We start from the raw sequence: 15,044 nt of genomic DNA on the forward strand, positions 1-15,044 counted from the left end.
TGTTGCCTGAACAGACACTAAAATGTTGGGGGTGGGTGGGAGGTGACGGGTGAACAGAAGACTTGCTGCAAGTACAACACATGGGCAGCCAGGATTTCTGCTGGACCTCCGGTTCATGGCGGGAGAATTTGGCTGACCCATCAGCCATCCTGAATGTTATGCTCAAAGCATGTAATTCAATGATTTTGTCATTGACTCTGAGAGAACAGCGATTGTTGAATACAATTGTTCTTGCCTGACAACCTTCCCCATGTGCCAAAGCTCTCTGGTGGAATCATAGGGTCAGTTAATAGAAAATGAAAACAGAGAACAGCAGAGAAGATGAGCAACTCTGCAACAGGCCTCATTATTTGACAGCTCCTGCCAGGGTTCCAAAAGGTTTGTAGCGGTATGATGGATATCTTAAAAATTAGCCAGTCACTGCACTTCATTTGTGCTTCAGAAAATCAACAGATCCTGAGAACTGAGGATGTGATTGAGTCAAACTCCTTTTTCACCAAAATAAATAATAAAGAGAGTTAGGTAATCACTGACTTTCGGAAGATCTGTATGGGGATTTTTTTTTCATTGAAGTCTTTCCCTTTATTTAGAATTATTAGATTCCCTACAGTGTAGAAACAGGCCCTTCAGCCCAACAAGTCCACGCTGACCCTCCAAAGATTAACCCACCCAGACCCATTTCCCTCTGACAAAAGCACCTAACACTATGGGCAAGTTAGCATGGCCAATTCACCTAACCTGCACATCTTAGGATTGTGGGAGGAAACCGGAGCACCCGGAGGAAACTCATGCAGACGTGGGGAGAATATGCAAACTCCACACAGGCAGTCACCCGAGGCTAGAATCAAACCTAGATCCCTGGCACTGTGAGGCAGCAGTGCTAACCACTGAGCCACCGTGCCACCCCATTGCTGAAAAGAGAGATATGGTGCTGATTTTTTAAAATTTTGTGCTCATCAAGACTGATTAAAAACAATAAGGTCAGCATCGTCCCACTGGCAGTTTAATCTGATGGTCACTCAGGTGAGGGAAGAGATTGAGAAGGAGAATTCTTCATGGTAGCCTCAGCTGGTGTGGGTTTCGAACCCACACTGTTGGCATCACTCTGCATTGTAAACCAGCTATCATGCAAACTGAACTAACAAAACCCCACCATCAGGACAACTGCAAGAATAGTAAATGTCAAATAATTGTAACCATTTATACAACAGGAGCAAAGGCTGCTGATTGGTTGGGAGGCTGACTCTGATTGGCCGAGGAGCTGCCATTGAAAAAGCAAGGAGGAACAAGAGGGTTCTGAACAATTTGAAAAAATATGCCAAGTTTGTGCCTCTTTCTCATTTGCAGAGATTGGGTCTCTGTGTACGAATGCGTGGTACTTCTAGAAAGTAGAAACAAGTCATGTGACACAGTAGCATGGCTCCCTTTCCAGCAATAGCCAAACAATGATAATCCAAAGAAAACCATTAGGAATTTTGACTATTCATTTTATTTTCTTTCACGAGACATGGACATCACTAGCAAAGCCAGCATTTGTGACTGTATATCCCTAACTGCCATTTAAATGGATTGTCTTTCTAGGTTGGTTCAGAGGGCAGGTACAAGTTAACCACATTGTGCTGAATCACCCAAATGGGGGTGACAGATTTCCATCCTGAAAGCAAATTCATGAAGAAGACAAGTATTCCTGACACCAACTTTACATTCCAGTTTCTTTTTTTTTGATTAATGGAATTAATTAAAATCAATCACCAGTTTCCATGGTGGGATATATACTCATAGCATCAAAGCACTAGCCCAGTCCTTTCGAATACTTAGTAGAATCACATCCCTCCTGTATTAGACCATCCAAAATGCATCACCTCACACTTGTCTGGACTGAGTTCCATCTGTCACTTCTTCATCCAAGACTTCATCTACATCCTGCTGTATCCTCTGGCAATCCTTCTCGTTATTGGCACCTCTCCCAATCATTTACAAACTTACTAATCAGACCACTTACAATCTCCTCCAATTCATTTATATGTATCACAAACAACAGAGAGTCCCAGCACTGATCCCTGCAAGACTCCACTGGTTACAAACCTCTAGTCAGAAAAAAAATCACACTCCATCTCCACTCTCTGTCTTCTATGACCAAGCCAGTTCTGCATCCATTTAACCGGCTCACTGTAGATCCCATGTGACTTCCTCTTCTGTATCAGCCTGCCTTCTCAAAGGGCCTTGGTAAGGTTCATGTAGACAACATCCACCACTCTGCCCTTTGTCTTTGTCATTTGCTCAAAAAAACTCAATCAAGTTTGTCAGACATGGCCTCCCCTGCACAAAGCCATGCTGCCTGTCATTAATAAGCCCATGTTTTCCCAAATGTGAGTAAATGTTATCCCTAAGAATCTTCTCCAATAACTTGCCGACCACTGACAAAAGGCTCACTAGCCTATAATTTCCTGGATTATCTTGTTGCCCTTCTTAAACAAAGGAACAACTCTCCAGTCACCTGGGACCTTGTCTGTGACTAAACAGGATCCAAAGGAATTGTACAAGGCCCCAATAATTTCCTCCCTTGCTTCTGTCATTTATCTGGAACCGATTCTATCAGGTGCTGGCTGTTGAGAAGAATGACAGAAGATCGAATTGATGTCTATAAGATACTAAAGCAGATTGATACAGTAGGTGTAGAGGAGCGGTTTCTCCTTGAGGAGCAATCTCAAATGAGAGGTCATAGTTTTAGGATAAGGGATAACAGATTTAGGAATTAATTCTCTCAAAGGGTCGTGAATCTGTGGAACTCACTACTGCAAAGTGTGGTGGACATTGAGTACATTTAAGGAAGAGATGGAGAGGTTTTCAATTAGTAATGGTTTGAAGGGTTATAGAGAGTGGACAGGAAAGGGGAGTTGAGGCTGAGATGAGGTCAGCCATGATGGCCTTAAATAGCGGAGGCGGCTCGAGGGGCTGAATGGCCTCCTGCTGCACCCAGTTCCTTTATTTTTGTGTCAGTGGTGGAGGGAGTGGATTTTTATAGCTGTGGTGCAAATAAATTAGGCTGCTTTGTCCATAAGACCATTAGGAGCAGAAATTAGGCCATTTAGTCCATCGAGTCTGCTCCACCATTGAATCATGGCTGATAGATTTTTCCACCCCATTTTCCCACTTTCTCCCCATACCCTTTGATTCCCTTGGCAATCAAGAACTTATCTATCTCAGTCTTTGGTATACTCAATGACCTGGCTTCCACAGCCTTCAGTGGCAATGAATTCCACAGGTGTACCACTCTCTGGCTAAAGAGATTTCTCCTCATCTCTCTTCTGAAGGGTCTTGCCTTTACTCTAAGGCTGTGCCCTCGGATCCTCGTCTCTCCTGCCAATGGAAACATCTTCCCAATGTCCACTCTGCCCTGGATGGCGATAGGCTTGTCAATGCTGTTGGAGCTGTACCCATCCACATTGAACACAATAGTGTAATTGAAGCTTGACCTGTGGTTCATAAAGTATTCCCACAGCCTTTAGTGTAAGCAACTGGAAGAATCCTCTTCAAACTGAGCCCTGAGCAATGGGGAGTGGGTGGGGGCCCAGGGACCTGTTTAACATTGAAGTTGCTGTAGCTATTTGACTGAAGAGAACTGGACAGGGAGGGACCACTCAGTGACTGCCACCTTGATGGCATTGGCAATGAGTGCCCACCTGGCCAACGGGAGGGTGGTCTACTTCCTGGAGGCTGCAGGTACCAACTAAACCCAACCATCGCAGGCCATCGTGGAGCCCAGAGCATCAGAGTCAGAGCTGATCCCATCTGCCTGCAGAGCTCTGTGTTAGGGACCTCGCCAACTCTCTGAGCTGGAACTTTGAGCTTGTTCTCCTCGCTCTCCCTGGCAGACGGGAAAGCTGCTGCTGTCACTGGGGATTGATATTAACGTTCCTCTTGTTCCTCATCAGACAAGCAACATGGAGCAGCATAATCCTCTCCCAGGCTGGGTTGGAGGCTGACGTCGGGGAGCTGGGACTCAAGGTGATGGAGCTCAAAGAGAAGTTGATCCATCAAGCAGCAAGAATCCTGTGGCCGGAGTCTCTCACCTGGGCACAGCCGCAGCTCGTCAGTTCCATGACTTAATGACCTCCCAGGCTGTCCGTTTCACTCAAACCCCCACCCTGCTCCACGTTCTCAATCCGTTGAGTCTGACAAAGTTCGCAGAGCTCAGGAAATACAAACTCCAAGGCAAAATTGGATCATGGGTCTCACCGTACGATTCAATACCTCACTGAACAGCTCGACAAAGGTTTCCCACATGCCTCTGAGCCGGAGGAACACAGAAGTGGGCGGTGGGTTTATAACCTGACACGACTTGTTGGATCTTGACCACCCCTCCCCCACCCACCCCCAATCTAGCAGCCCATATTCCTTTTTCTAAAGCCTAGCAATCCATCTCTCTGATCAACTGATTGGTTCATCCATCCTCCTACCTTCAAAGATCTGTGGACAGAGAGACAGTCTCTCTCTCTCTCTCTCTCTCTCTCTCCTCTTTCAGAATCTGGAGAATTGTACCTTTTGGGATATATTGTCTTTCCCCATTCTTCCAATCAAAACATTTCATCTTGTATCAATGGGGAATGTCACCTTGCAGGGAAAAAAAATCCATTTATGTAGTCCCTTTTATAACCAGAGGCTGTTCCAATGTGCTTTATAGCCAATGAAGAAGTTGGGAAGTGAAATTACTGTTGTTGAAATGTAGGAAATGCCGGAGCTAATTTGTACAGAGCAGGCTCCTACAAACTGCACTGTCTGGCCATTGCAACAATATGGAATTTTTGCTATGTTGAGGTTCGACCCGAGCAGCTCCGTAATGCAGGACTCTATGCTCCATGGTCTGTTCCCTGGGACGCACCCCGAGACAAACATCAATTGTGCCTGGAGGACCATCAACTCAGTGAAAGACGCTCTTTGGTCTGCCCGAAACCTGGTGATCTTCCAGTGCAAGAAGTTGACTCTGACTGACTGTTGCAGGCTGGCACAGGACTACATGTTGAGGGACCCACAAAGCTTGGGTCAGCTGCTGCCAAGGCACAGTGGGAAAAGACCAGCAATTAAGGGCTTTCTACTGATGTTAAATGGGGATCCACTTAACTCAGTTCATCCTCCCAATGCCTCAAATGTATGTATCTTTAATCTTGTACAGATAAGAAATTCCTTGGAGTTGTTTGTTGGACAGAGTCAAATTCCAGTATTGTTTTGTTTCTTCATATGCTATTGTACAGAACTGAACAGCTTCAGTGACCATGTATGTATATAAAGATCCGGGGCAGGGCAGGGGTCGAGTGTGTGTGTGTGTGTGTGTGTGTGTGCACATGTCTCTGCATGTGCGCACGCGTGTGTGTCCATGTATGCGTGTGTCTGTGTTTGTGCGCGCGCATGTGTATGTCTGTGTGTGTGTGTGTGTGTCTGTGCGCATGTGTGGGTGTGTATGTGTGGGTGTGTGTGTGTTAATGCTATGGGATATAGCATACATCTGGTAAGGGCCTGGTTTAACATCTCATCTGAAAGATTATTTTAATGACTAATTCTTTCACTATTAACGTGTGCTTCTCATAGGAAGGAACACTGATGCCATAATTACAGTGTAGATGGTGCAGAAAGAGCAACACGTGCAGCACAAAGGGATGACGACAGGATTGGGGATTGGATTTGGCACTTAACATGCCAAGCTTCCTTGCAACAGTAACAAACAACAGCACATTGGGATGTTTAATTGCATTTCTGAGATCAGTTGAGTGTTAGGGGGATGTTGTACAGAAGGTATGCACTTGCCCTAGTCACAATGTACCTTAAGCATTTAGTTTGACCACAAAGAGAAATATTCATGCACACCACTGCTCAAAGAAACAGAAGACACAGATAATTCACAACAAATTGGTTGGCACTTCTTAAAGACAAAGGAGATTCGGGATATTAGAAGCATCATTAGGAATATTACTTGCTCTTTCACAGTAGATGGTTGAAGTATCAAGCCTGACCACAAAAAGACCACAACTTTTTTTTATTCGTTCATGGGATGAGAGTGTCATTGGCTAGGCCAACGTTTATTGCCCAGAGGGTACTTAAGAGTCAACCACATTGCTGGGGGTCTGGAGTCACATGTCAGTCAGACCAGGCCAGGATGACAGTTTCCTTCCCTAAAGGACATCAGTGAACCAGACAGGATTTCTCTTCAATCTACTACAGTTTCATGGTCACGATTTTTATTGATTTCAAATTCATATGCCGTGGTGTGACTCAAACCTGGGTCTCCAGACATTACTGGGATTAATGGTCTCCCTCAATGATCTTACCGTCAATGACCTCACCGTCAATGACCTCACCGTCAATGACTTCACCGTCAATGATCGCACCGTCAATGATCGCACCATCAATGATCGCACCGTCAATGACCTTACCGTCAATCACCTCACCGTCAATGATCTCATCGTCAATCACCTCACCGTCAATGATCTCACTGTCAATGACCTCACCGTCAATGAGCTCAGCTCCACGGTGGGATAACAAAGAATCACCAACCCCACCCACGTAACTGATGAACCATGGAAAATAAGAGCAGGAGTAGGAGTTGGCCATTCAGCACTTCAAGCCTGCTCCTTCATTCAATATGATCATGGGGCTGATCATCCAATTCACCATCCCGTAAATGCTTTCTCTCCTTTGATCCCTTTAGCCCTAAGAACTATATCCAATACCTTCTTGAAACCATATTTTTGTCTCAACCAGTTTCTGTGGCAGAGAATTCCACAGGCTCCCCATTCTGTGGGTGAGGAAATGTATTATTGCCAGTTGAAGTTCCAAGTTAATTATTTGAACTTGAATTTAGCCGAATGCCAAGGTGGGATTTGAACCCATGTCCTCAGAACTTTAACCTGGGATTCTGCATTACTAATCTGTTGACCTTCCCACAATATCAACAGTTCCCCATTAACCACAGTGATTAACAAAACTGGGTTCAGTCCCAATGCAGACAGTGAGTGTTTAGCTGTCGACTATCTGCCCACATTGCTGCAAAGACACATGGGTGAGGGAGAGAGCTGCTGATTGTTTAGCAATTCCTTCACTGGGTTTGGCCAAAGTCTCAGGATCAACAATATCACCTATACCAAATTGCACAAGCTGTATTTCCATGCAAATCACCCAGCAGTGCATAACCCTGTGAGTTGAAACTCATAGGAAAGTGCATTTTTATTAAAAAGTATACTTGATCTCAATATCAACTTCAACAATTACACTGAAATGTGAGCGATTTTCAGTTTGTTGAGCTTACTTTTAATTTCCGATCATGATCTCCACTGCAGAGGGAGTTCACAGAGACTTTAAACGTTTTCCACATTGGATTTAGATTGTTCATGATAACCTATGAAAGCAGAGAAGATAAAGATCAGATATAGAACAGTCACATATAATCTGCTGAATTTTTGTAATTCAGTATAACTACAATTAATCTGTGTTTTAGCAAAAGAACTGCTATCTCTTTAGTGTCAATCATAGAATCCCTACAGTGTGGAAACAGGCCCTTAGTCCCAACAAGTCCACACTGACCCTCCAAAGAGTAACCCATTCCCCTACATTTACCCCTGACTAATGCCCCTAACCCATACATCCCTGAACACTATAGACAATTTAGCACGGCCAATTCACCTCACCTGCACATCTTTGGGCTATGGGAGGAAACCGGAGCACCTGGAGGAAATCAACACGAGCAGAATGTGCAAACTCCACACAGACAGTCACCTGAGGGTGGAACCGAACCCAGGTTCCCTGGCACTGTGAGGCAGCAGTGCTAACCACTGAGCCACCGTGCTGCCCATCATTTTCAACCTCACCTCACCACAACAGCAGAACTAATGCCCCAGCTGCTTGGAAGAGCCATTCGAAGCCCAAACCTGTCTACGCCTGACTAAAGTGAGAGCAAGCACAAGCAAACTTTTGTGTCGAGGAATCAGTCACAGAGAATCATTTATCAGACCTTGTGCATGGGGTAAGAGGGCCAAGGGGAGCCCAATTCTCAATTCTGTCCCTTGGTGTTAGTACTTAATCGAATAATCAATGGAGAAATCTGAGTACCTCTGTTCTGTGTACAAGTTGCTGTGTTCCATCATCATTCATCCTGAAAATTTCAAGAAACGGGTCTGATTTGCTGAAAAAGTCCTGCAAAAGAGACAATGTTTTACTCTCATACAATGAACACAATCTGGACACATTGAATTAGCCTCACGTTGACTGTGTCGAGACATTTGGATGGGGACAGGAAGGACTGCAGATGCTGGAAGTCAGGGTCAATAGATGTGAGGCTGGAAAAGCAAAGCAGGTCACACAGCAGCCGAGGAACGGGAGAGTCAACGTTGGATGCTGCCTGACCTGCTGAGCTTTTCCAGCTCCACCGCTATCGACTCCAGACACTGGGATGTTGAGCAGCCAATTCAACTTGCACCTGATCCCATTAAAACTAAACACTCACCTGAGTGTAATTCACCTGAGTGAAGACAAGCAGCTCTTATGGTCTGATTCAGTAAATCTCTTACAGAAAACAGGATGAAACCTGCTTTGGAATACCTGACCTTCGGCCTGGGAGGTCTGCTCAGACACTGAAGCCCAGCATAAAGGAAGGGCTGAGAAATTTGCTTCATTATCCTGGAAGTTAGGAAGTTTGTGAAATCATAGGATCCTTAAAGTGTGGGAGCAGGCCATTTGGTCCGTAGAGTCTACAATGACCCTCCAAAGGAATAAGATTTGTCGTGTTTAAATTTACTGTTATCGATTTTGAAAAGACCACTGTAAAGGAGACTTTGGAGATGGGGCTGTGAGGACATTGCAGAAGATGTGTATTCGGTTGGCTCCCTGGCATAATCCTAACTCCTCGCATTTCTCCCGGAGACAGACTAATAGTGTTCAGCGGCAACCCACCAGAAAGTCAAACTAAAGATGAATACGTGACAATGTCAGTCATAATGTCCGGATTTGTCCATGTCATTGTTAAGGTTGTGAGGAAAGTGATGAGCATGAATTGTCATTGATCATACAAATAGGAAAGAGAGCTTTTTTGGTGCAGTCGTAGTGTCCCAATGTCTGAACCAGGAGACCAAGATTCAAGTGCCACATGCTCAGGGGATGTGAAAAACATCTCTGAACATGTAAATGGGAAACTGTTGGGACCTGGGTTTGAGGCATAGGAGTTCCTGGATGAGAGCTGGAGGTCAAAGTCAGTCGACGAACTCTCTACAAAGTAGGGCTTTGTTGCTTGGTTTCTATTCTCGATGAGAACGATTGCACTGGGCATCCCACAACTTCTTGTCCACTACCCGGAATTCTGGGTGGACCAGGGTCAAAGCTCCAGCGGTAAAATTCACCGCCACCCCCCCAGCTCCCTCGGCCTTTCACACCCAGTGAAAGGTCGTTGATTTAAAGCATTACAATCTATTTTCTCTCTCTTTGTGTATGCTGCTGAGTCTGGCCACATTTCCCTGCATTTTCTGTCATTATAGTAGAATTAAATCATGCACCTCACCGTGCATTTGTGACAGTCATACCACAAACCCCTCTGTGGCATTCCTATTCAAAATGAGCTCCATTAAAGCCTGAAATGGCTGCAATTCACATCTGTGCTTCCAGCCATTGTGAGAGCTCTATTCATTTTCGTTCAGCCTGTGGTCATGAGCAATTCTAAGCAATTGGATTAGCAAAAAAAAAAATCCCAGAGCCAATTTACATTATATCATTAACTTACATTCTTTCTAAGTAAAGGAACAGATGATGTGAAGCATGTTAACAAATGTTACAAGGGGCTCCAAGATGTCGACAAGTTGTTCAAGCGTGCCCTCCGATGCTTTCATCACACAGTCATAGAGACGTACAGCATAGAAACAGACCCTTCGGTCCAACCTGTCCATGCCGACCAGATATCCCAACCCAATCTAGTCCCACCTGCCAGCACCCAGCCCATATCCCTCCAAACGCTTCCTCTTCATATACCCATCCAAATGTCCTCACCCTTTGTCTGCTCTTCTTTTTTAAAACTGCTGTTGTTTTGACTTTTTTTTCCAAAGTTCCAAAACAATGCAACAGCAAATAAATCAGTAATTGCTGCTCCTGGAATTCGAGAAAATCACCTCCAACACCTAAAATACCTCAAAACAAAGGAGCAGCTCTTACAGCCAGAAAGTTTTCCCAGCCTTCATCTTGGATTACCCAGAATCAGAAATCTCTTCACCCCACCCCCCACCCCCCCCCCCCCCCACCACCCCGCCATGGGCCGTTTGAAGACAGTGGTGAGCATTTCGACTGGAAAAGGTCAAATGGAGTCAAATGAACCTTCCCCAGGTCACGCTCATCCAGTCTGACAATCAGTAGATGGGGGAGGCAGTTTCTTCACATCTCACGCAGTTCATTAAAGTTCTTCAACATTTCAACATACTTCCGTCGAGGTCAGGAGGGTTCTTGTGCTGCAGTGGTACTGTCCGTACCTCTGAGCCAGGAAGCCCAGGTTCAAGACTTGAGTAATGGCACCTCTGGACAGGTTGACGAGAAAATATCCCCCAGGATCAAATCTCAACTGCCCCCTGAGGTATTACCGTAGAAACTCAATCGCGTGGGAGCAGGCCATTCAGCCCATCAAGTCCACACCACCCTTCCAAAAATCATCCACCCAGACTCACTTCCCTCACCTAACCTTATAACCCTGCATTCTCCATGGCTAATCTGAGCAGACTGATTTAAAATATCTCCCTCCAGACCAGACAGCCTAACTCTGAGTCCAAACTGTTCAAGTTTCTCATGACGCATCTAAATAAGGTTGATTAAAGAGATCTACATCCTTCAGGAATAAAGCTATTTTGAGTCCTGCCATTGACTCATCCCAGCTCCAGGCGAACACCAATGAAAATCAAGAGTGTGGGATCAGGAAGACACTGGATTCTACTTTTTATTCTTTCACTGGACGTGGGCATCGCAAGCTCTGCCAGCTTTTATTGTCCATCCCCAGCTGCCCTTGAGAAGGTGGTGCGAAGCTGATGCCTTGAGTCGTTCCAGTCCATGCACTCACAGTGTGGTTAGGGGGAGAGTTCAAGGGTTCTGAGCCAGCGACACTGAAGGAGCACCGATACAATTCCAAGCCAGGATAATGTGCGGCTTGGAAGGAATCCTGCAGATGGCTGTGTGCATCTGCCATTCTTATCCTTCTGGGTGGTGGGAGTGGTTATGGATTTGGAAGGTGCTGCCAAAGGAGCCTTGGTGAGTTGTTACAGCGATGTCTTGCGACAGATGGTACACACTGCTGCTACTGTGCGTCAGGTGGAGGAAGTGAGTATTCGAGGTGGGGGAGTGGAGCACCAATCAATGAGCCACTTTGGCCTAGATGATGTCAATCTTCTTGAGTGTTGTTGGAGCTGCACTCATCGAGGCAAACGGGGAGTATGCCATCACACAATTTTAGAAACGTGCCGAATAAATGGAGGATGGGCTTTGGGGAGTTAATCAGAAGCTAAATAAAATCAAGTCAGACCCTTATTCCCCAAATGATCAGACAGAATTACAAAATGACATAAGGAAGGGGACATCGGAAAATCTGAGCTTGCTTTTAAGCTCCCTGCCCCATACCCATGCTGGAGGTAGTTCAATATTTTTAAAGGGGACAGATACAAGGTTCACCCCAATTCAGTAAAGAGCAGCATTGACTAACTGCTGGAGAATTACACAATTTTACCAAGAGGGCTGCGGTCAGTCTCAGCTTGAAGTTACAGCACAGCTGGGCAACCCTCCCTGATAAAATATCAATCCTGGTTGACTGTGATTGTACAACTGTTTGACTTTGTGGGGTGGAATCTCAGTTAATAGAATGAAATCTCAGGCAGAGAAGTGGCAGGATTTTGTTTTGACTGGCCCCATCCCCAGTATCCCAGAGGGCACTTAAAAGGTGAACCATATTGTCATGTGTCTGGAGTCATGTACAGGCCAGACTGGGTAAGGACACCTTCCCGAACCAGAGAACCGGATGAATTCTTACCAATAACTATCAATAGGTATGGAGTCACCATGTGGCTAGCTTTCAATTCCAGATTATTACTGAATTCAAATCTCACCAGCTGCCCTGGTGGGGGTTTGAACCCAGGTCCCCAGAACATTAGGAGAAAGTGAGGACTGCAGATGCTGGAGGTCAGAGTCAAACACAATGATGCTGGAAAAGCACAGCCGGTCAGACAGCATCCGAGGAGCAGGAGCGTCGAAGTTTCGGGCATAAACCCTTCATCAGGGATCTCTTCATTCCCCAGAACATTAGCCTGACAATCTGGATTACGAGCCCAGTGACATTACCACCAGCTCTGCCTCAGATGACCCGCCTTCACTGGGTTAGGTTGGTGCCAATGCCCAGGATAATTTTCTATCACCTGTGGCCCTAATCATTATGGAATCGGTCCATACCAATCATGTGCTAATTCAGATCAATCACATCCTTGATGAGGATAACGATTGACCATTCTCTAATTCTCGACTTCAATTATTCCACCCACTCTGCTCTCTTCCAAATTACTCCTCCATCCAAATCCAGATCCTCTTTTGTATCTCTTTCAGCCATTAAATATGCCCTTGGTCTCTCCTACAAAGAGCCTCCAGGAATGTTCTAGAACCTTCTTTCCCTGACCTTGTATGTCCTTCTCCTCGCAGTGTTCTATTCCCTCCCCTTCCCCCTTCCTCACTGAATTCTCCACAATCCACATGTGGTAGGGGGTTCAGGTTGGTCATTTCATCCGTCCCCTCCCAATACTACAGCCAAGATTCCTTGGGCCTCAGTGTTTGGGTGAAATTTCACAAGGATCTCCACTTATTATTAAAAAGTCAAACCCTGCAATTCTTCGAAGAACATGCAAGATGAAAATGAACACTGTTCCAAATCAAGGTGCTTACAATGACAGGTCTGAATAGATCAATTTGAAAGTGGTCAGCAATAATGACATTTTAATCGCTCTCCATAGTTTGGGAGATCCTGTTCATCCTTTCGGATTTCAGTAAGTCAGGGTTTTAAATCACCATGGATACACGTTGAGGGATGCAGTAAAACTTGGGAGAGCCCATGCTGATATGTCGTGGGGGAAAATCACTGCCTTTAACCACCCCCAACCCCCTCCAAAGTCACAGTGTGCCAAGGGATTGGAATCTAGAGAACTCTTTGGGTGTACATTGCATTGAGGCACCTCAGAGTGAAATATAACAGACAGGGGAAAATTTCACATCTGTCGCACTTTCTTCAATTTGCCATCCTGAGATACCAGATTTAGAAAGTATTTCGTAAACACTAAAGATTGTTACAATTGTACAGAGTGGAACATGTTGAATTTTCTTGAAAATATGCGGGTGAAAGCTGAACTGCTCTCGGGACAATGAAGGATGGACAATAAATGTTGGCCCAGCCAGCGACACCCACGTCCTGTGAGTGAATAGATAAAAAATGTTCTGCACTTTTTCAAACAAGTTATGAATCAGGTATGTTTTGGAAAAACATGTTTGAATCATAATGGTTTCTCCCCTCCTCCCCTCTCCCCACCTCACCCACACACAACGAATGATGTTGCATCTCAACACCAAACCTCGCTGAATCTTCTAACATATGCCCTTCGCTCTTTGCCCTATATCCCTACCCTGTTAGACCTGCCATCTCTGTGCTCTCACCTTGGCACATCTTACCTTGGCACATCTAGTCTTACCTTGGCACACCTTACAATCTGACTAATCATGAACAAAATCATTCAACATCAAAGCACTCAGAAGGACTTCATGTAAAGGAAAGCAGCTGTTTCAATTAGCAATCCTGTGTAACAAGGTGATAAAATAATAATTTGTTTCAAATACTCGAGCATATCTCAGTGAAGTTTTAATTATAGAATTCAAATCTACTCAGAGCAACAAAAGGGTAAAATGTAGAAGTGGCATTGTGTTGTACCTCCTGTACTTCAAATACTGATTTTGTAATTTTTATTCATACATTATATATGGAATTAATTCACATATATAGTGATACTTGAAAGATCAACAGTACAATAAAGTATGATTAAAATTCACAGCTCACTGAATAATACCCAAGCTTGTTGTCACAGTTTTAAACACTCTTTTGTGGGGTGTGAGCGTTGCTGGCTGGGTCAGTATTTATTGCCCATCTCGAGCTGCCCTGGAGAAGGTGATGCTGAGCTGCTTCCTTGAACTACTGCAGTCCACCTGCTGTGGGTTGACCCGCGATGCCATTGGGGAGAGAATTCCAGGATTTTGACCCAGCGACAGTGAAGGAACAGTGAGATATTTCCAAGTCAGGGTGGTGAGTGGCTTGGAGGGGAACTTGAAGGTGGCGATGTTCTAGATGGATGTGGTCTTGGATTTGGAAGGTGTTATCTGAGGATCTTTGGTGTATTTCGGCAGTGCATCTTGTAGATAGTACGCACAGCTGCTAATGAACTTCGGTACTGGAGGGAATGGATGCGGTACCAATCAGGCAGGCTGCCTTGTCCTGGATGGTGTCAAGCTTCTTGAGTGTTGTTGGAGCTGCACCTATCCAGGCAAGAGGGGAGGATTCCATCATACTTCTGCCGTGCAGATGGTGGACAGGCCTTGAGGAGTCAGGAGGTGAGTTACTTGCCACAATATTCCTAGCCCCTGACCTGCTCTTGTAGCCGATGCGTTTATGTGGTGAGTCCAGTTGAATGTCTGATCAATGATAAATCCAGGATGTTGAATTCCAGTGGGGGATTCAGGGATGGTAACACCATTGAATATCAAGGGGCGGTGGTTAAATTGTCTCTTATTGGTAATGGTCATAGCCTGGCAATTGTGTGGTGTGAATGTTACTTGCCACTTGTCAGCGCAAGTCTGGATACTGTCCAGATCTTGTTACATTTGAACATGTGTACAGCTTAGGTCTCTCCACCTAAGATAGGATATATTTGGCATAGAGAGAGAATGCAGGAAGTTGATACTAGGTATAGCAGGACTGTCCTATGAGGAGAGACTTGTGCGACTGAGTCTGCATT

The 15,044-nt window shown here is 45.1% G+C and overlaps 1 protein-coding gene across 2 annotated transcripts in view; it reads right to left on the bottom strand.

The window, feature by feature from the left end:
- cpne4b (copine IVb) overlaps positions 1 to 15,044 on the bottom strand; it is a 374,751-nt gene that overhangs the window by 105,701 nt on the left and 254,006 nt on the right. For both annotated transcript variants that reach the window (XM_072560364.1, XM_072560365.1), the window contains exons 6-7: positions 8,101 to 8,184; positions 7,301 to 7,390 (exon numbers count right to left, since the gene is read on the bottom strand). In XM_072560364.1, the coding sequence (XP_072416465.1) occupies positions 7,301 to 7,390; positions 8,101 to 8,184 (174 nt within the window). The remainder of the gene's footprint in view (positions 1 to 7,300; positions 7,391 to 8,100; positions 8,185 to 15,044) is intronic.

This window comes from Chiloscyllium punctatum, chromosome 41, assembly GCF_047496795.1.
Source record: "Chiloscyllium punctatum isolate Juve2018m chromosome 41, sChiPun1.3, whole genome shotgun sequence".
In the NCBI taxonomy this organism is placed as follows: domain Eukaryota; kingdom Metazoa; phylum Chordata; class Chondrichthyes; order Orectolobiformes; family Hemiscylliidae; genus Chiloscyllium; species Chiloscyllium punctatum.